At 39.9% G+C, this 21,795-nt stretch overlaps 1 protein-coding gene and 1 long non-coding RNA gene across 3 annotated transcripts; one reads left to right on the forward strand and one right to left on the reverse strand.

The window, feature by feature from the left end:
• Positions 1-326: 326 nt before the first annotated feature.
• On the forward strand, positions 327-21,444 carry USP14 (ubiquitin specific peptidase 14). 2 transcript variants are annotated; one of them, XM_042797849.1, is made up of 16 exons: positions 327-577; positions 3,057-3,202; positions 3,848-3,880; positions 5,769-5,873; positions 8,133-8,236; positions 10,347-10,405; positions 12,392-12,522; positions 12,812-12,892; positions 13,645-13,724; positions 15,248-15,362; positions 16,686-16,751; positions 17,070-17,162; positions 18,098-18,226; positions 19,346-19,406; positions 20,510-20,617; positions 20,724-21,444. In XM_042797849.1, the coding sequence occupies exons 1-16, from the start codon at positions 562-564 to the stop codon at positions 20,873-20,875; spliced, it is 1,479 nt and encodes a 492-aa protein (XP_042653783.1). In that variant the 5' UTR covers positions 327-561; the 3' UTR covers positions 20,876-21,444. The 2 variants fall into 2 exon arrangements, with proteins under 2 accessions (XP_042653783.1, XP_032843547.2); XM_032987656.2 differs by lacking the exon at positions 327-577 and adding an exon at positions 868-1,215.
• On the reverse strand, positions 18,317-19,749 carry LOC116960395. Its single transcript, XR_004406359.2, has 2 exons — positions 19,603-19,749; positions 18,317-18,660 (listed from the first exon to the last, which is right to left on the reverse strand). It is a non-coding gene; the product is annotated as an uncharacterized LOC116960395 (long non-coding RNA).
• Positions 21,445-21,795: the final 351 nt, after the last annotated feature.

A 21,795-nucleotide genomic window follows, 5' to 3' on the forward strand; every position in this document is an offset into this window, starting at 1 on the left:
ACAGCCTCCCCCCCGAAGCCCTTCACCCCCCACACCCCCCGCCGCTGCCGGGAGCGGGCTGTCCCCACCCCCGGACACCTCAGGCGGCGGCGGCAGCAGCGGCTCCGCGCCCCCCGGCCCACACGCAGCGCGTTCAGTCGCCCCGGGCCCCGCTAGCCAGCCACGCTTCCTCACGGCGGTTTCTCTCCCCCGGTCCGAAGGGAAGGGAAGGGCAGCGCCGCGCTCCCGCCCTCGGGGCCGCCCGCCGCTCCGCCGGGCAGCCGCTACCGCCCGCGCCGCGCGAGCTCCCCCCGCCCCTCACCGGCGGCGGCCCCGCCCTTCCGGCGCTGCGCGCGCAGCCCGCCCCGCTTCCGGAGAGCGGGCCCCGCTTGCAGCGTCATCCCGAGGGGCCGGTTTGAATGAGACCCTGAGGGAGGGACGTGCCGGAGCCGCCGCCGCCGCCGCCATCGTCCGCCCGCCCGCTCCCTCCCTCCCCGCTAACGCCGCTTTCAGCCGTCCTTCCGCCTCCCCGCCGCCACCGCGCCCTCCCGGGACACGGCGTGCCGCCCGCCCCCCTCCGCCATGCCGCTCTTCTCAGGTGAGCCGGCCCCGCGGCGTGGGGCGGGGTGGGGGGGGGGCAGCGCCCGCGGCGGTGGGTGCCGCTGCCTCAGCGGCCGAGCCCTCCTCGGCGGCCCCGCCGCGCCTTTCCCGCCGCCGCCGCCCGAGGTTGGGGGGGGCGAGCGGTGGCTCCCCCGGGACAGCAGGAGGCGCCTCCGGCCGCAGGCGCTCGGCCCCCGGAAGCTCCCCGGGCCGTGCGGCCCCACGGCCGCGGGAGGCAGCGCCAGGCTGGGCTGAGCGGCGAGCGCGGCCGGGGGCCGGGGGGCCCTCTCGGCGCGGCCCGGTCGGGCCAGCGGACGTCGCGGTCCTGTCGCCTGCGATCGTGCCTCCGTGTTACCTTTTCTTTATTTTTGTTGCGTGCCAAGGGAAGCGCTGCTCTCGGTGAAGCGAGCCCTACTTCTGCATCCTCGCCTTCAGATTTATTTGGGTGCATCTGCCTCCCCTCTTTTAAATCCATTATTTCCTAGTTAAAACCGGAGGAGTTAAAATTTTCTTAAATTGCATCGCATCCCACTCGTCCTCCTCGCCACGAAGGAAAGTTTCTAGTGAAGACTGCAAGACCAAAACCCCGCCGGTGACACTTCCAGGACTGGTTAATGGCTTGTTTATATTTAACAGGTCTGGCCTCTTGGGGCTTTTTAGTATGTGAGGAACAGATTGCAGAAGGCCTCAGCACACACATGTGTCCCTGTTTCTCCTCCATTTTAATTGTGGTTGGCAAACTGGGATCATGATGTCAGTATAGCAGGACTCTTCCTGAATTCTAGCACATCTGTATAAGCCGTGTTTTCTGTTCGGTGGGGCAAATACGTCCATCCTTTTTCTTAGTTTCCATTGTTTTCAAATTAACAATTTTCTCTTTTATTTTGGAAACTTTTGGGGAAATTTTGGTTGTAATCTCTGAAGAGAAGACAATCATGCCCTTCAGTTTCTTCCTCTTGAGTGCCGAGTTGTCAAAACTGGTGACACTACAGATTAATAATTGTTAATTCTTCTGCTTATTTAGCTGTGGATGCACGACTGTTCAAAAATGCAAAACTTATAAGACTGCAGCTGATTTGTTCATTGACTGAATGGGTTGTCTTCCCAGAAAATGGGAAAAGACTTGTGCTTGGTAGATCTTAAATATGCAAAATAATAAATGTGTTTTTAAAAAAAATCAGAAGGCACTTTCTGCTAGAAATACTGGAAAGCCAGTCATTTGAGTTGCTTTGTAGGCAAATTTAGAATAAGTTTAGGTTGTTCTTCCTTATTACCCATCACAAGCACTGCATACATCTGAGATCTGAACCTTCTTGGTACTTTTAAATCATGACTTTTGAGGATTTTTTTGTTGGAAAAAAAATAAGAGTTGCAGTAGTATACTTAAAACGGAAGCACAGGTAGAAGGAGGGATATGGCTTTCCTGAAATGTGGTATTTCAGCCACTTAATGTGCACATAGGATGTTTCTGTGTGCTGTATTTTGCAGATTTTCAGCAAAACTGCAGCTTACCAGAGTAGCCTTGTGTACCTGTGGTAGTGACTGGAAGTGATCAAAGATGTGTAACCGTTCTTTAGAAACACAATGTTTATTCCAGAGTTTTGATCTGCTCCTGGTGAGCACTAGCTTTACCAAAGTGAAGTTGATGTAACTTTGTGTCGTTCTGCCTAATGTTTCTTCTGGTGATCCCCTTTCCATCCTCAGGAGGTACATTTTGTGTTACCAAATTTCACTTCGCTTCTTAGTTCCAGTCCTGCACCTTGACTGGGGTTGGGGCTTCTGGAGCTGCAACCTGTGCTAGGCCGTTGTCTGTACTTACGCGCAGGTTTTGTGCGAACCCTGTCAAAATTGAGGAGGGTAGCAGTGATGCTGTTGTAAATGGTGCTGTGAGGCTAACCTTCCACTGAAAGGAAGCAAGAGGTGTGCTGTTTTATGGGTCTTGTCTTGGTGCACACTTACCTCCTCATGTAGCTGCATGTGAACAGTACTGTAGCCAGAATGACAGCTGTCAAACAGCTGCTTTGCTTTTAAAGGGCATGGTATCGTTTGCTGCTGAAGGAGAACGGAAATACTGTGGAAAACTGAACTGGAATTGCATGTTTGAACTTCCTTCAGACAGTTTGCATTGAACAGTGACAAGAGATCGGGAGAGTTGCTTTGAAGATGCTTCTGTGAAGATTTGCCCAAGGAATTTCTGATGCTGTTACATGCATTTATTGCTTGCAAGTTTCCCAGTTTATATGTTGCTTATTACTGTTTTGTAGGATATTTTTAGTCTTGTTGGAAGTCGTATGTTCTGAAGACTGAGACACCTTGTAAAAAGGTGTCCTTTATCTTGATTATTAACAAGTTTTAGAGATAAAACCTTAAAGTTTTGAGATGGTCTAAAGTCTGGAATTTGAAATACTGGGTTAATCTTGATAATTATGTTCTTGTCTATTAGGAAATAATCTAGTTTCAAAACATTTTATTTGCAGTTAATGTGAAATGGGGAAAAGAGAAATTTGATGGCGTGGAGCTGAACACTGATGAACCTCCAATGGTCTTCAAAGCCCAATTGTTTGCACTGACTGGAGTTCAGCCAGCTAGACAGAAAGTTATGGTTAAAGGAGGAACTCTGAAGGTAAAAATCCATGGGTTTTTTTTTATATTATTTATAACTTTATTATATTAGAACATAATGAGCAATGACCATATTTCTGAGTGTTTCTCCAGAAGGTCTTTTATTGTATATATTAAACTGACTACACTTTTCAGAAATAATTCTGTATCTTTCATTTGCTATTATTTTTCACTAGTAGGCAGTTTGTTGCTAAATGGTTGGAAAGTACACTGCCGTTTTAAAACACTTCTTCACTCTTTTATACCAAACACTGCTCTGCTTGGTGCTTTTTTTTTTTTTTTCCTATTCCTTTTTGACGTTCAGAATCTGCAACTTTTTGCTTTTTAGCTTTTTTAAGAAAGGTGTCTCAGGCACTTCTTCGCTGGAGACATATTGGTGTAATGCTGTATAAGCAACTTTCCTACAAAAAGTTGTTTACATTTAAGCAGTGTTGCACAGCAGATGAAGAACCTTATTGAAAAGACAACTTGGCTGTTTTTTATTTTAGTCAGACAAGTCTTGATGATGTGTAAATAGTTAATATTGTGGAATCTTGGATGAAACACAGTTGTGTATTTAGCAATATGTGATTAATATTAATGAAGATGCTTGCTTGTCTTTTTCTGCAAGATAATTAAATTGTCTTTTATTTCATTTCAAATACAGGATGATGACTGGGGGAACATAAAAATAAAGAATGTAAGTTCTGAGAAATAACTAGATTTTACTAGTTTGATTTTTTATTTTGACATTTAAAGTAAAATTTAAAGTTCTTGCTGTTTCTGTTTGAGTGGGTAACTGTTTCTTGAAAATCAGATCTTCATGAAAAATAATTTTATAGTTGTCATACCTAAGCATTCTTACAAAGTTATCACCATTGATTCGTAAAAGACCTTTTTTTTGGATGAGTAGAGAAATTACACCATCTTCCTGAAGTACTTGGGAGCATATATTTCATGTGTTCATTCTTATAAGAAACATTCTGGGTCAGACCAGTGATCCTTCTATGTTGTCTACCTGTGACCATAATAATAAGTAATAATGTTCTTTAGAGAAAGCTTGTGAACCTGGGCCCTGTCTGTGGTCTGTTGTGCTTGTATGTCCCCAGTATGGAAAGTTGTTGCATTATAAATGTGGGAATTACAGTTCTGCCTATTTCCTTTTTTACCAACCTGCTGAAATTTGTTCTCCTGTACTAAATAGCTGCTGTTTAAAAACAAAGCCACGAGTAATGATTATTCATGCCTTTGACTAGTTCAAAAAGAAAACAAAAAGTGAACGTATTTCTGTTTCTTACCTACCTAATATTGTAACAGGGAATCCCAAAGATTTTTATTTGGTTTTTTTTTGTCATTTTCATTTCTGTAGGTATCTTGTAACATGTGTTTGGTACAGGTTTTTTTTCCAGTTCTTCACTGAGCAGACTGAATTAGGTGGCATTACTCTTACTATTGTAATTAGTTTGCAAGCATCTATTAGCAGCCTGTGGCTGTGGCTATTGTAGAAAAGTCATTCAGCAAAACCCTCAGTACATAATATTCTTCTTTTCTGCATGCTGTTACACTAATAGCTGCCTTTATTAATTTTAATAATGTTATATACAAGTTCTAGGGATTTATTTACACAGTCAGAGCCATTTCTTTCCATTCTGTTGTCCATCCTTTTCCTTAGCGCTGTATTTTTGAAGGCCCCAGGTAACCAATTTCTCCCCCTTTGTTAGATCTTACTGTGTAGATGTACTTCTGTTGAATGCTGAAAAACTCCTTTTCCGTATGCTAGTCCGGCAAGCATGGTAACTTGATTGCCTTTTTTTTTTTTTCCCCCCCCCCCCCCTTGAATGTTAGTTCTCATGCCTAACCTAATGGGGTCATTTTGGTTATTTTTTACTTTTCAGTTAGTTTAGTGTCCTGAGAACTTGCCATACCAAAGGATGGCACTCCCTTTCCCACTTCCTTTTCAGGTGGAAAAATCAAGTCTGAACTCATTATTGCCCACATCTGTCTGAAGCGTTTCTCCAGATTCTGGGCTAAAGATGAGGGATGTTTTTGTTGTTGTTTAGAGAATTCTGATTTTGAGCAGTTGACGCTCAGTTGATTGAGAAGATCAAATGTTGCAGCTTCTTTCAGATCGGAATTTAGCTGCTCAGTTGTCGTTGGTTCCAAGGTTTTTTCTAAGACTTAAGGGAAAGAGAAATATTTGCACTGCAGTCTTGAAGATGCTTGATCCCTAGTAGTCCATCAGGAAGGGAGCTTTTCTGAACACTTCACATTGGGGTATTCCATGAATGTTAAATCTAGCCCAATTGGAATGTTGCATTGTCAGCTTCTGGCAAGCTCACCAGGCTCAGTGGAAGCGTCTAGCATGGATAATGCTGTGGAATTGTTCTCAGTGAGTACTTTCTAGATAATGAGAAAGTTAAGGTATACCCTTAAGAAATGACAGAGCAGTTCTGTAAACTAAGAGAAGGATTATGTTTATTTTGAGGGAAATAGCTGAAATATGTCAAGAGCTTAATGGCTTTATTTATTTATTTTAAGCGGAAATAACTGCCTTTAAATATTTATTACTATTCTTACTGTATTTCAAGGGGATGACCTTATTAATGATGGGTTCTGCAGATGCGCTTCCAGAAGAGCCGATTGCTCGACCCGTCTTTGTAGAAGACATGACAGAGGAGCAGTTGGCTTCAGCTGTAAGCATAGTTCAAACTTCAGCTTCTTGTAAACCTTTGAATAATGACAAGTTTTCAAAATACTTGCAGTTGCTTAGAAGTGGATTTTGAAACTGTAATGTCTGTTTAGCAGTCATGGGTTAACCCCAGCCAGCAGCTGAGCACCACACAGCTGCTCGCTCATTCCTCCCCATCCCAGTGGGAAAAAAAAGGAAAACTCTTGAGTTGAGATAGAAATGGTTTAATATAAAATATAATAACATCAACAATAGTAATAAAATACGATATTGATTGTAATGAAAAGGAATATAAGAGAGAGAAATGAAACACAGGAAAAGACAAGTGATGCACAGTGCAGTTGCTCACCACATGCTGGCCGATGCCTGAGCAGTGATCTGCGCCCCCCCAGCCAACTCCCCCACTTCATGTGCTGCGTGTGATGCTCTATGCTATGGAACATCCCTTGGGCCAGTTGGGCTCAGCTGTCCTGGCCATGCTTCTGCCCAGCTCCTTGTGCACTAGCTCGCTGGCACAGCTCGGGAAACTGAAACATCATTAACTTGGGAGAGGTGCTACTTAGTAACAACTGAAACAACAGCCTGTTGTCAAAATTATGCTCCTACTGAATCCAAAACACAGCACTGTACCAGCTATTAGGAAGAAAATTAACTCTGTCCCAGCCAAAACCAGGACAAGCATTTATAGCTTCTCAGAGAAACGCAGATTTACGCTGATGACCCAACTGGTAGCAGTGATGGGAAGTCTGGAATTTTAAATTAAAAGTCATATAACTAGTGCTGTTTTTTCTTTAAGCAGGCCACTTTGTAAATTTTTTTAAAATCGTGTTGCTGATGTTTTTAAAGACAAATTTGTATTGCCCTTGCTGTACTAGTGTCCCGAACTTTGCCTGAATAAGGGCTCTTAAATGTGCAAAATTATTTCCTGCCCCCTTCATATCTGTGAAGGTAAACCAGGGTTTGTTTGGGGTGGAGTGTGTTCAGGGCTCTGTTTGTCCTTGTTAGTAGTATTAGATAAATTTTTCTTTCTGAAAAATGAAAACAAGTTTGACAATAGTGGAATAGATTATAGGTTTTCCTTTATGGGAAGAGTTGTTTCCTTTTTAACAATTTGAAAGGCTTAATTTTCTCATCAGTCATTTGAACTAGGAGCTCTTCGTCATACTTAAAACAGTTACATGACTGTTGCCAACTGTGCATGCAGAACAGGAATACTTTTATGCATGTCCATATGAAAATGGATCTGTAGTTTAGGACTGGTTTTGTGCTTCATTATTTAATGCTTTCCATGGCACTGGCAGATGAATGATATTTATGTATGTTTGCGACTAACACAGACTTGGAGATAGCTGAGAGGCAAACAAGGAAACAATTCAGTGTCAGATAACATTTTGAAAAAGTTGGTTGCATTGCATTTCTCTGATTCAAATTTTTTTATGCATAAAAATTCAATTGTCTGTACTGCATGTATTCATTAAAAATGGAATATACAGCTAAATAAAATCTCTTTTCCTAAAATAGTTACATGGTATTGGTATGCAGTAGTACTTCAGTTTAATTAAACTACATGCTTTTCCCTGACTCAACTATACAGGATTAAAAAAAAAAAAAACAAAACCAAAATCAAACCAACCAAACAAACAAAACCAAACCAATCCCACAACAAAACCCTCTGCTATTATATTCTGATTTATAGTTGTTTTGGAAACTGGTTAGTTTAATTATTAGTTGGCCTTCACATTTGTCAAAACTTGAAATTCACCAGTTGTCTGAAAGGATCAAATTAATGATCTGTTGCAGACTTCTGGGGAGGAGTTTAAATAATGCTTTTGTTTCTAACTATGAACTTCATCACATTCAGAGTCTTAGTGAAAACTGATTCTAATTAGAACATCAGTGTTTTGTACAAATGTATTCATGTGGAAATTTAATGGAAATAGAATTTTAAGGTCAAGACTGAAATGAGATTGTAATTGAACTTTCTGAGTGACTGCCTGCTTGAAGACTATGTTCATTAAACTAAACATGCACGGAAGAAAAGCCAAAGCATTCCTGAATGTCCTCTAAAAGCACTGAATGGTGAAATGATTAATATAATCAGAAGATGGATCTGGGAAACTTCATAAAATTTGATGGAAAATACCAGATTTTATACATCTCTGATTGTTCTTTTTCTTAGAATTTGATGTGAAATTATAGCATTTATACAAAAATGGTTGCGTATCTCTCAGACCTTCAAGCATCCTTGTAAATTTTTTGGTAGATGGAATTACCATGTGGATTGACAAACCTTGGCAACACTTGCTACATGAATGCTACGGTTCAGTGTATCCGCTCAGTGCCAGAAGTGAAAGAGGCCCTTAAAAGGTATGATTCAGTACAAAAATACCGCGACTAAAATGTTTTCTTTAGCTTAGGAAATAGATATTTTGTGAAACGGTCATCTTAATACTGGTACGGATTATCATAACAATCTGTTGTTCTTTAAATTTATTCAAGATTAACATAGTGATTGATTAAAGTTTATCCTATGGCTGTGTTAGTCTGGTCTTTTTAAAGAACTTAAGACTGTATTTGTTGGAACTGGCTTTTAGTAGAGAGAATGTGTTTTGTCTAGCTAAAAAATAGTTTTAAAAAATAGAATTGTTTAATATGCTTAAACAAGCTACTGAACTCCTAACCCTGTTTACTGGTGTTAGCTTGTATGGTCTTGTTCTGTAGAAAATAATTGTACGGGAGTCCTGTTCCTTTGAGGAATGCTTTTTTCAGCGGCTTTAGTGCACGGTGTGTTTTTAGCTATGAAATTCTGGTGTTACTGACATTTGGTACTTGGAGGTACAGTTGGAAGCTCTGAGAGATGACTGTAGGTGTTACTGTGGCAGCAAACTGGAATGAACTGGAGTTACTGCCATGTAGATGTGTAGGGAACAGGAGACATGCCCTAATGGAATTTGTTTCATTTGTTATGATTGTAGAATAACTCTTCTGAATGTTTTTTTTTTGTTATTCTGGACTGAAATGTGAAAATGGCCAATTTTTTTGGTGAGGAATCTATAAGAAATGTGAAAATTATGAAGATCAGAGGAAAAAAGAATACATGGCAATGTGAGTGTGAATTTGTCATCCAGATGAGTTATAATGAGAAAACCATCAGTATTTTAAAAATGTGACTATTAGGTAGAGCAGTGCCATCTTAGGGTTAACTTCCTTTAACATACACTGCTTTCTTGATACCTTGATACCCAACTGGATATTCCAGATTACTGTAAGCAGTAGTTATTTAAGTACTTAAATTTTTCTGCATTCTGATTGCAGCTGAACCTTAATTATTTAGCACTGAGAACTATTTGTAAAGTACAGAAACTATGTTTTAAAGCTCTTTCTTGGTTTTCAGCGTTGTCATTTTAGGAAAGTCTGTTTATTTCCATATAAAGAACTCTGAGTTACTGCACTGAAGTAGAGTATTTGACAGATTTAACATACCAAATGTCAAAATGTACCCTATAAAACTGGAAGACTGCAATACAAGATGTGGCCTTATTGCCTGTGGGAAGTCAGATTTGCAGGCAGCGCTCTTTATTTGGTCTTGCCAGCTTGATGGTGGCATGGAAGGGTATATGGCAGCAGGAGAGAGGTGAAAGGACTCACATAGGAAAGCTTAGTATTGTGGCTTAATTTCTCACCAGCTGCTGCTTTGTTGATCTCTGCAAGGGTACTCCCTGTTTGGTAGCATGTCAAGGGAAAAGTTTCCTGCTCATCAACTAGCAACAGACAGAATTTTTAAAGTTCAGTCTGAGATGCAATAATGTGTGAGGCCCTCCTTTTGCTTGAAGGCTTATATATGCTTTGAGAAGGCCATCTGATCCTCACGCAGGTGGTAAATTAAGCAATCATTCAAAGAAAAGTGGTAAGTTCTAGTAATACAGGTGGACTTCTGTGCTTTTTCAGCATAGGAAATATCTCCCCAGGAAAAACATCTCATCTCTGACAGTTTTGATTCTGCTGTGGAGGGAGGAAGCAAGCCTGCCCTCCATCTCAGTGCATTTTATCTGCCATCTATCCTTGAACGTGTTTTTTTTTTTTTTTTTTTTTTAAGTATCTGAAGAAGCTGTGGCAAATGTTTTAGAAATGGGGTAGCTTCTGTTCAGACTTTTTCTCAGTTTCTTTAAAAACAGATTGAGTCTTTGAGGCAAATGGATTAGGGAAGCAGCAGTAATGAATCCAGACTTCTCAGTCTGCATTTATTTGTTGTCTCAAGGATGCCAGTTTTCCTTTGCTTCCATGCAGTGCTTGCAAAATAGCTGACACTTCGAGGTGAGTGAGAGTAAACCTTATCTTCAGTTACTTCTGTTTTGGTGATTGAATTCTTTTGATATGTTTAAATACATCTAGGTGCTGTCTGCTTTATGATTTCAAAACCTGACTGCTCTTCTTGATTGTGGTTAATTGTATACAAATAATTTTTCTTCTCTTTTAGGTATGGTGGTGCCTTAAGAGCTTCAGGAGAAATGGCCTCTGCTCAATACATTACTGCAGGTTGGTGTTTAGAGTAGAACACAGGGGTTTAGGCTAGTGTGTGATTTTCTGCTAACTGCAGATGAAAATTTCAGTTAGAGCTCTGTGATATTTTTCCTTAGCGCTTATGCCTTGGGAATTTCAGGTCTGCTAGCACTGGAGGACTCATTTTGCTCTGTCATTAATATCTTTAAAGGTTATTCTGGCCGTGGCTGCAAAGCATACATCTCTGCATATTACCTAGCTGCACGCTAGGAAAAATATATTCAAGTGTGATCTAGGCTTAGCTAGAAATCATTCATATCTCTTAGCTGTTTCACATGTAGGCATAAAGTAATTAGAACTTCCTAAAGCAGACTCCATCCATCTGTTGATTTGATCATTTTGTGTAGAAATATTTTATTGTACAGTTGTTTCACTTAATGGTAAGCTAATGCCATACTCCTAGAATATGTATTTAATTGATTTTTTTTTAGTATGATTTATTGGCTGAGCATTATTGTTAAGGTGGTAGCTGATGCTTTATCAGTGGTCTTAGCCTTTACTCTAAAGACCCAGTTTTCATAACTGAAGTAGCAAGTAGTGTCTTCAAAAAGAAAGTTATTCTTTGTGGTGATCTGGGTGCTCACAGTATGGGAGCTCATGATGGCCCTGTATCTCCAAGTTCTAACTAGTATTCTAGTTAGACCCCTTACACTTGAACAAGGGTACTACTTGTCCACTTTTTCTTTTTTTACTCTATTTCATTGCCCCACTAAGATGCTGGGCCAGGACACTGGGATTTCTACCAGTCCATTTAAGGAAAAACAAAACAATATAAGGAAGGAAAGGTCCAGTTTGTGGGTATGCCTGCTGATCGAATTTTGGGGTGGTAAGTTCAATGGTTACTCTGTACAACCATGCCTGCCCCTCCCCTTTTCACTGCCTTTACTTCATGTCCCTTGTTTTCTTTTTAAGGTGACAGCTCTGCTTTTTAGGAATCTTAATAGTTTAAGTTATTAGTAGTCAATTCTTTGGTGCTGAGCTGGTCAAGAACTCCTGCATGACACTTATGGCATTTTTTTTTTTTTTCTAATTGCTGTGTCATATCAGTTGTCCCTCTTATCAAGGTGAGTGAAGATATTTCTTAAAGAGAGGAAGCAACTGACCTTGGTTCCTTGTAATCTTGCCTATATTCACTTATTCAGGAGTATCATTCATTAATCTCTCCACTTGTAAATTAGTGACCATGCATACTGCTGCCTACCTCACAGGGTTGTTGTGAGGATTAACAATTGTCTCTGAAGTGATTGGTGGATTTAAAATGCTGTAACCTGAGTAGATAAGACATACTTAGTGTGTGTCTGGAACAAAGAAGAAAGCCATGTGTATTGTCATGCAATCAGTAGCATTCTTTGAATTGCACACAGTTATGAACTGTCTGCATGTATGCATACACATACTGGTTTTCCTGGGTCTTAAATTAAGCATGAGTATTTTCTAGATATTTTAGTTGGGAAAAATTAAGGTTTTTCCCCAGTAGCTGGTGAAACTTAAGCTGCTCTGGAGGATAGATTGTGAATGCCTCCTGGTTTCTCTAGGTGTAGTCCTCTTGAAAACATTGCTCCTCAGATGTGTTTCAAATGAAATCTTAACTGCTGAAAAATGTTTGTGGGGTGTTCTTTTTGTTGTTTTGGTTTTGTTTTTTGGTGTTTTTTTGTTTTGTTTTTTTGGTTTTTGTTTTTGTTTTTTTTTTTTTTTTTCTGTCAGCAGCTGGGAAAGACAAGGCACTGCCAAACTCTCAGAATTGGCATCTTTACACTTGCAAATCATGTTCACAAATGAAAGCTTAGGTGCACCTGTTACACCACCTGGAAAATCTGGTCCTGTTTTGGAAAGATCAAATGGGACACTGTTAAAATGATCAGTCTTTAAATGTTGCTACTGTTTCACTATTCTTTTTAAACTTCCTGCCATGTTTAAATTGTTTTTTCACTTCTCAAAGCGTTCACTTACTTTTTCTTCAAGCTCTTAGAGACTTGTTTGATTCCATGGATAAAACTTCCTCCAGTATCCCACCTATCATTCTCCTGCAGTTTTTACATATGGCCTTCCCACAGTTTGCAGAGAAAGGCGATCAAGGCCAGTACCTTCAACAGGTAAAGACTGATTATTAGCTTATTGTTTGAAAATTCTATAGAATGTTGGAAGTTGAGAACAGTATTTAAAAACTTTCTTTCTCCTCTGAAAATAATTTATCTCATTAAAGTGTTTGTATTGTGTAGAAAAGTTGAATGCAATATCAAGTGCTAGCTCTGAAAATGTATGGTGGAATAGGGAGAAATAAGGAAACCTTACCTTTTGGTTTTATACTGTAAAGATGGATGGGTTTAATATTACTAAATCATAATGCTAGTAGTCAGATTTAATGTTCTGTGCCTTTCCTAGGATGCCAACGAGTGCTGGGTGCAGATGATGAGGGTACTACAGCAGAAGCTGGAAGGCATAGAAGGTGATACAGTTATGGAGGTAATTGTAGTCCGACTCTAACCAGAGTTAGGATTTATAATACCATACTTGTGATTCATGTATTTCTTACTAAGGATTATCTGGTTTGTGAGTTAACGTGTCTATAGTCCAGTAAGTGAAATTGCTTTCTGATGTGTCTGATCAGCGTAAAGCTACCTATATCATGTCGGCTGCACTATGGAGTGTACTACAGGAATACTTTCCCTTTGGGACTTGTAAGGCATGAGTTGGGCCAGGGTGGTGGTGACTGTGAGTATGCAGCAGCTGGCCCCGATAACCTGTGAATTTAGCACACAAGAATTTTTTTTTTTTTTTTTTTTCTGAAAAAGTCTGTTTCAAACAGACGACCAGCTTACTCATCCTGATAAGAAATTACTTAAAGTTCTTCCCAAGCCTTTAACAGACCAACTCTTTTCTTTCTCTGTAAAACATTTTCTGGAGAGTCTTGGCAGTGGCAAAAATCTGATAGACTACTCTTAAGAGAGATTAAAGTTGGGAGGCAGGGAGGTTTGACTTTTCGATTGAAATCTTGCTTGCTAATATGCTTTGATGTGGCTTTAACAGCATGCTATAAATGCATTTGTTTTGAAACTTTTATACTGTGTAAGGAGATTGACTAGGAGAAAATACACGTATAGAAAGGTGAAGGAATAGGCTTTAAAGAATTGAAGTAAATGGGGTTATTTTGTCTGCAAAGACAACTGTCTTTACTTGATATTTAAAGTTATATCATAAGAGAATTTGTTTTACAGACAGACTCTGGAGCTACAGCAGCATCTTCTAAAAAGAAGAGTTTAATTGATCAGTTCTTCAGCATTGAATTTGAAACAGCGTATCCTAAAGACTAAGGCAAGATAGAAAGAATTATAATAATTTCACACTTCAGCAATTGAATGCAGAGAGGATGGAAAGCATTGTTCAGAATAGTATAGAAAATACAAGTGTGTGTTGGGGAAGAGAGAGAGTGATGTGTTGCAGGAGTACACTGAAGTTAAAGTTAAGATTGGATATATTTTGTGAGAGAGGATGTTGTGGGGAGGAAGAACAGTAATGTGAATTTATATAAAAAAGACACTGAATTTGAATACCAGATTTCCTCCCCAGAGAGGTTTGCCAGTTATCTGCTTCAAGGGTGCTGACATGTTTTATCCAAATAAAAGTAATTATCCACCTAAATAGCCTTTATTTGGCTTGTAGGGGAGTGTTGCTGATATACTTGGCATACTAAACATGCAGAAAAGATAGCTCAATTGATTTCTTAAGAAATAAGTTCGATGCACACTGTTAGATGAGTAAGAAACTAATGCAGCTGACAACTTGCTAGTAGCTTTTTTATAGCAAGAACAAAAAGCATGTGACCATATGGGGCACACATCTCATGCCAAGTATCGCTCTTTTCCCACCTCTCCACCCCAAAATATTGGCTGTCATGAAACTGTCCACCACTTTTAGAAAGTATTACGCTGTGCTTTTTGCTCATCTGAAATAAGGAAATATCCCCTTAGATGAGGTACTGTGTTGTATAGCTTGGTAGTAATGAAGAGTAAAGGTCTTTTATAAGGTAAGAGTCATGTATCTGTATCTCCCGGTATCGTGGTGTTTGTTATCCCTGAAATAGCTGGGAGGAGCAGAATGTGTAGCTGCGAGGAATGATGCATAGGCCAACGGCAGGAAGAAGAGCCTTGGTAGAAAAATCATGTTGCAAGCCTTCAAAGTGTGATTATGGCAGCATTTGTAGAATAGATGCATTCAGAGCAGTCAGGAAAATGCCTATTCAGAAGGAAGTGGATGAGAGAAAAGGCTTGAGGTAGAAATATGAAAAAGATGATGTTGGACTGAACCATCAGAAGACTGTAGAAAATGAAGAAATGAACTTCATTTCAGTGAAGAGGACCGATACAGGGCAGGGAAAGGAGGTTGTGCATGTCGAAAGAAATGGGAAGTCTGGTCAGCAGCAGGAATGGAAAATCTTTTATTAATTGTAAACAACAATGGAGCTTAATATTGCAGGAGGGCTTCATAACTTGGTATTGGCAGCCAGTCAGTATGATTGGTGTCCTGGGAGTTGGGAAGGGGGTTGGGGAAGAAAGAACAAAGCAGGCCTCACAAGCTTAAATGGTGACTGAAAATTTATTTTACTTTTTTTGGTATGCTGTCTGCCTCAGCTACCACTTGTCATTAGACACGAAAGAACAGGTTGGTTAGAAGGAAGGGCTGATTCAAATCTTTTTTGTACTATGAGAAGTAGAAAGCACAAGCACAGGATTCTGTTAAATTACCGTGCTGTTCAGCGTGGTTTGACTAGAGCGGTAGTTCAGCTCTTGTTGCATGATGGTTTTCCTTAATTTTGTGAAGCATGAAATGTACAGAAGCTGAAGAAGAGGAAGTAACTAAAGGAAAGGAGAATCTGCTTCAGCTCAGCTGCTTCATCAATCAAGAAGTGAAATATCTGTTTACAGGACTAAAATTGGTAAGCCATTACAACCTCTATTTAATTGAAATTCTAAATAACCTCTGTTTTTAATCTGTGACATGGAATTGACATCTGCTGTCCAAGCTTTACAAAGTACCAAGATTATTTTTTTTGTGTGCTCAATAGGAAGATGGCAATGAAATTAATTACATCTTAATGTAAAGCAGACTTCAGCAAAGTGTTTTCTGGACCTTGACATGGTCTTCCCCATGCAACTTGTTTGGTCAGTTGGTTTTCACTTCAGACTGAGCAGTATCATGATTTAAGCATGCTGTAAATGGTTCCCAAAGAGTCCAAAAGTCAATTTGAAACTAGGGTGACATTTTGGTTGCTAAGAAAAAAAAAGAGATGATGGAACAATTAAATTTCATTTTGCAGATTTTGAAGGGAGTGTTATTTTCCATGACACAACATCATCTTTAAAACCGTTTACCTAAGTAGAACTTCTTAAAGTAGTCTGTGCTTTATATATGTGTATATATATATATGTATATATATATATATATATATATATATGTTTCTAAGTTTCAGGGGTTGTTGGAGAATCTGAAGGAGCAAGGAGAGGAGCTACTACAAAACCTTTGTGTAGTAACTGCTCTTGCAGAGTATTTGTATAAGAGCAGGTACAGAAGCAGTGGTCTGGTTTGTATAGGACTGAACCAAGTTGCATGGTTCTCAGATAATCTTTGTACCTTCTTTTATTTTTGTCAGAATTTAGAAGGAAATGTAAGATAAAATAGTTAATGCTCATAAATTAAAAAGATTATGAAAGGAGGAAACCTCTATTTCAGGCCCGAAAAGGTCTTCTAAAATTCTTATGCTGGATTGCCTATAGCAGGAGAGTCCCAACACAACAGCCAGGCCAGTTCAGGGGATTTGGAAAGGCCCCTGGAAGCAGAGTTCCACCACCTGAGCTGTCTCCTTCCATGCAGCTCTGTCTGCTTTACACTGAGTTGAGAAACGTGCAGATATTCCTGTCATAAGAAACTTCAGATTTTCTTTAGTTGTGTTCCAAGCATGACATGACACATCCGTAACCAAATCCAGTTGCAAGTTCTACTCCTGTAGAACTAAACTTTCTGCAGAGGGAAACTTTGTGTTGTCAGGGCTCAGGAATGAGCCTGGAGCTGAACAAATGAATGGGCATGGTCTTCCTGCCAAGGACTTTCAAAATTCTGTGTGTCATAATGGCTGATAGCAATAGAAGAGATTGGCAGAACAAGATTTAGTTTGTGGTTTGTTTATCCATGCTGTGCTTTTCTTTAAGCTGTGTTTTATGCTAAATGTGGTGTTAATACCTTTTTTTTTTTTTTTTGACAGCGTCTTCAGGAGGAAATCACCAAACTCTCGCCAACACTGCAGAGAAATGCACTCTATATCAAATCTGTGAGTGGTACCTTGGTTGCTCTCTTTATGATTCTTTTAACTTGTCAATTTTCTGTCCCAAACACTTGCTGCAACAGCATGTGATTTATATTTATAAAGCATCTGGATTTCCACTACCAAGAAATTTAAGACCAGTTGAAAATTATATGAGTACACTACTATACAGAGCTTCAAAATTGGAGGCTGCATTATATTCCTATGTGTTTGTGTACAAATATGTTCCCAGAATAGCCTGTAATTTAGGATGAGCAGTGTTTAAGGTACAAAAGATCTGTGAATATCTAAAGTAATAGCTGTTTCTGAATTTTTTTTTTATAGTCTAAAATTAGTCGCTTGCCAGCGTACCTGACTATTCAGATGGTTAGATTTTTTTACAAAGAGAAAGAATCTGTGAATGCCAAAGTTCTCAAGGTAAGTTTTCTGCATATGGAAGTTTAATTCCTCTTTATGCTTTTCATTCAGTTTTTATTATAGGAGATAACTAATACTTGAAAGCTATTTACTTAATTGTTTGCTTTTAAATTGCATTTTAAAATATTATCAGTGCAGTTCCTTTGCTTAAGTACAAAGCAGCTTTGTTCCCAGTTGTGATGCTGTGTGGCAAAATATACTACCAAAATAGACCGGGGGAGGAGGTGAGGGACAGAAGTGAATTTGCTCCAATACTGTTAGGATGTTTCTTGTCTCTCTTCACCAGTGGTTAAGGAAAATGTTTAGTTAAGGAGAGGACCATGCTTTCAGTCACTGGACAGTATTGTAAAGTTAATGGGAAATGTTTATGCTAACAAACACTTCCTATATTAGTTATTTCAATTGTCTGGCTTTCTGATTTACAAACCCAAGAACCAGCTGCAAACAGCTAAATGTTCTGGTTCTGCTTTCTGTTGGCCTTGGCTGGTAGATCTCCTGAGCTGTCCAGAGAGCACTGTGATAGACAATGCCTGTTAGTTACAAGAGAAGCAAGGGAATAGAGATTGAAGGCACACGTTAACTATTTTAGAAGATTGTTTGGATAACACAAATTGACATTTTTGCAAGTCTACAGCCATTCTACATGTGTTTTTTCCTTAGGCCTGCATAGGTATTCCCATAGTATGACAGCTAATAGTGAGGAATCTAAATATTTATACAGAATATGGTAATTTATGATTGTTTGCTTATACTGAATCAGACGTTCTTCTGTGAAACTTTTGTAGCCCGTTACGTAAGTACTGTCAGCAACATTTCAGTACATAAACATGATACGAGTTGCATTTAATTGGACTTAGTGTTGTCTTCCTGTGGGAGAATGCTTTAATGTGGAGTACCAAATTATGCTAACAACCTCCATGCTTTTTACTTCCTAGGATGTTAAATTTCCTCTTATGTTGGATGTGTATGAGCTGTGTACACCAGACCTTCAGGAAAAAATGGTTTCTTATCGATCAAAATTCAAAGATCTAGAAGACAAAAAAGTAAATCAGCAGCCAAAGAATGTAAGTCTTCTGGCAACTTCATGGATGCTTTGATTAAATAAGTCATATATCTGAAATTGGGGTTCCCATAAAGACTAGAGACAACTTGAGTTCCTTAAATATATTGTTTTCTTATGTAGCATTGAAACTCCTTGAGCTTTAGATCTTTTTTGTGTATTTTCATGAAAATACAATATCTGGTTTGGTACGACTGCTTGATGAGAAATGTTAAATGCAGTACACAAACATGTTGCTTACATTTTTATTTCAAAATATATTAAAATGTAGTGCTTCTGCTTACCAGCGTTATGCCTAAAGGTTTTCTGTGAATTGCACAAAATTATTCTCTTCAGACATTACTGCTTGCTGGCAGGTCACTTCTTCAGTGGAGCACAGGGAGCTGTTGCCTGCTCACCAGCTGGAAGGGGTTGTACAAGGGAGTTCTATGTGACTGACTGATAAAATTTAGAATATATGTATTAGTATTTAGATATAATACATGTATTTAGAATATAGGTATTAGAGCTAAAAGACTGTACTCTGAAAATTTGTAAATGGTTTTATCTTCTGCCCTGTCTACATATTTTACAATTGACTTGCCTTTCTTTAATGAAGAAAAAAGGTAAATGAGCTAAACCAGTAGTGGTTTATTCAGTTTTTTTAAAGTTTGCTACTCTTTCTTGGCCTAACTCCTGGCAGTATCATTTAAACATCTGAATAAGGCTTACATCTTTTTTTACACAGTTAGGAGCAAGGAGAGAGTGCTATTTTAAATCAGAATGTAGACTCTGTCTCTGGTATTTTCTTGCTACCACTTCTGCTGCTAGCAAGTCCCTAACAAGGAATAAAATCTTCAAGTGCAGAATTGGTTTTGTGCTCCAAACCTGTAAATCTGGTGGGTAAGCAGTCTAGTCATTATGTGCTAAAATGGTTATACACTTGCTTTAAAAAGTGGTCTTGTTTAGATTAGGCTTTCACATGTCCAGCTAGAAATATGGTAATGGAACATCTTTCGAGTTGAACAAAAAATGTTTAGGCTTAGGAGCATCTTTAAATGAATGGAGAGTTGGTATTTGATATAATTGTGCTAAAGCTGTTTCAAAATCATTCCACATTAATTCAGCGTATTCTGTTCTTTAGTCTAGTAAAAGTGATGGTGCACAGAAAGAAGTTAAATATGAACCATTTTCTTTTCCTGATGGTGAGTACAGGGAAGTAAATGTATTTTAAAGTAACTTTACATTTACTCATCTTTAAGTGGACCTGATGGTAGGAATATTCTGAGAACCCTGGTTATTTTGAATGGCTTTGAAGATTAATCTTTAGAAGGTGACAGAAATTTAAGGAATGGAAAGATTAGGCAAGCCAAAGTGCTTTTGAGATAGTCACAGACATACCTGTTATCCATCTGACAAGTTGATGATGCACAGAAGACATGTGCATCAAAAGGCATTTGCATGTAACGTGCAGTTGGTTTGTATGCTTCCTTGTCAGTGTGTGGTAGAACACTGAAATCAAAACAAAAACTTAAATTTGACTTTTAAAACCGCTGTTGCCTAAACTGGGGGGGGGGGGGGGGGGGGGGGGGGGCTTTGGAGCTTAAATGCCCTAAGCATTCACCCTCATGTTGAGGACACTGTGCAGAAATTATTTTGGAGGTCTCGTTTACCCAAATTGTTCCCACTTGGTGCTTCCTGAGCAGGAAGGGCACCGGCTGCCTCCAGAGCACAGTGACAACAGGATAGTCTGGAGGCCCCAGGAATGCAGTTACAGATGTGATGGGGACTTTAACACCCTTCTTGGTGCGTTCAGAATGAGCCAGGTTTTTCCACTGAAAAACAGACCAGTGCAACTGACCGAGCAGCAGAGGGGCTGCTGTGCTGTACCCCAGTGTTCCGGGCTGCAGGGCTGTGCAGCCCACGCTCACACGCCCGCCCCTGCGGCGCCAGGGCTGGCACCAGCTGCTGGGGGGAAGGCAGCAGTAGCCAAACCTCTCCCGAAGGTTTGCTGACCCTGTGTCGTGGTGTTAATGCTTTGAGCTTACTGCAGTTGTGTTACATCCCCGGGATACGTGTTTATGTCAGGAAAACAGGCAGCATTCTCAGGTTCCTGAGGGGCTATCCTCACTGAAAGCCGCTGCTTTTAGCTCACAGTGATTTAGAACCGGGCTGTAAAGGGGTTTTGACATGGCTGTAGTGCTGCAGTGGGGCTGGTGGCGCTGGTCTGCATGCTGTTGAAAATGCTGAAAGTGTTCATATAAGACTTGCCTAACCTTTTTTTTTTTTTTCCCCCCTCTTCTTTCAGATATTGGTTCTAATAATTGTGGCTATTATGACCTGCAGGCAGTGCTAACACATCAAGGCAGATCAAGTTCCTCTGGGCATTATGTGTCTTGGGTTAAAAGGAAACAAGGTAAAAAGAAAATTACCACCCTTCACAACATCTCTCAAATGTGCTTAACAGTCCCTTTAATAGATTTTGTGTGCCTGAATTACAAATAATCCTCTTGTCTTTTCAGATGAATGGATTAAATTTGATGATGACAAAGTCAGCATTGTTACACCTGAAGATATTTTGAGGTTATCAGGGGGTGGAGACTGGCATATAGCCTATGTTCTACTCTACGGGCCTCGCAGAATTGAAGTAATTGAAGATGAAGCTGAACAGTAGTATTCAGTTTTAGTCATTCTGCCTAGGTGTGAAATAAATGTTGATTACTGATCACTTCTTTAACCCCAGAGCTTTAGCAAGTGGATAAATAATTTCTTCAGACCTTTTCATGTGAAGAGGGATATTGTTTTAAAACTGATCCATGTACCAATTAGTCACTGCTGGACTGGACTGCCCACGGTGGTGGTGACAATACTTAAAATAGCTTTAATGTCTTGCAGAAGATAATTTTTTTTAAATGAGCCTCTTCCCTCCCCACCCCCCCAATATCATCAAGTATTTATTGCACACCTATTCTCACATTTGTTACTCTTGCATGGTTTGTACCACAGTTCAGTAGCTGTCCATCCTTCGCCTTACCTGGCAGCTGTGTTAGGAAGGTAGAAGAGAAACACTTGCCTTGTTGCGTAACTCAGTGCTGCTGCCCATGGCCAACAACTGTGGCTACAGTCAAGTATTTGTCCAGCCTGACCTGCTGAATCAGTCTGTTCTGTTGTTGGCATCTCATGACTTCAGAATAAATTGTGATCAACAATGTGTCTCCATTAAAAAAAATTCATGTCTTGGTAGCAGTTAGTATGTGTTTGATTTTACTTCTTGGGCCACCACTGCTGCATCTCTCCAAGCAGTCATGCAATAAAGGATTTCTCTCCCGGCGGTAGGTAAGTCTAGCATGGGAGCTGCAGAACGGGGCTTTGCTTTCTTACAGTAACTTCTGTTCCTTCCCCACAGGAGTACAGCAGCTGTATGCTAGTGGGAGGCTGCAGGAAAAAAAATATTTCAGTGTTGGCTACAGCCAGAAAAGCACTCGATGATCCACAGATCTCAACAGTGGTGTAGAGGATGTGATTTTTAACATGTCCCAGTCCCTTCTGGGAGAGGTAGTCCCTACTCAAATGAAATTGCTTCCAGTGAATCTT

Source organism: Tyto alba, unplaced genomic scaffold (assembly GCF_018691265.1).
Source record: "Tyto alba isolate M040663 unplaced genomic scaffold, T.alba_DEE_v4.0 Super-Scaffold_27, whole genome shotgun sequence".
NCBI classification, from domain to species: Eukaryota; Metazoa; Chordata; class Aves; order Strigiformes; family Tytonidae; genus Tyto; species Tyto alba.

Excerpts from the sequence above, each read along its gene's own strand:
- USP14 (XM_032987656.2), top strand. The coding sequence starts at position 1,194 with ATGGCTTGTTTATATTTAACAG. Across the intron at positions 1,216-3,056 it reads GGCTTGTTTATATTTAACAG|TTAATGTGAAATGGGGAAAA; the intron begins GTCTGGCCTCTT and ends TTTTATTTGCAG. Across the intron at positions 17,163-18,097 it reads TGAATGCCAAAGTTCTCAAG|GATGTTAAATTTCCTCTTAT; the intron begins GTAAGTTTTCTG and ends TTTACTTCCTAG.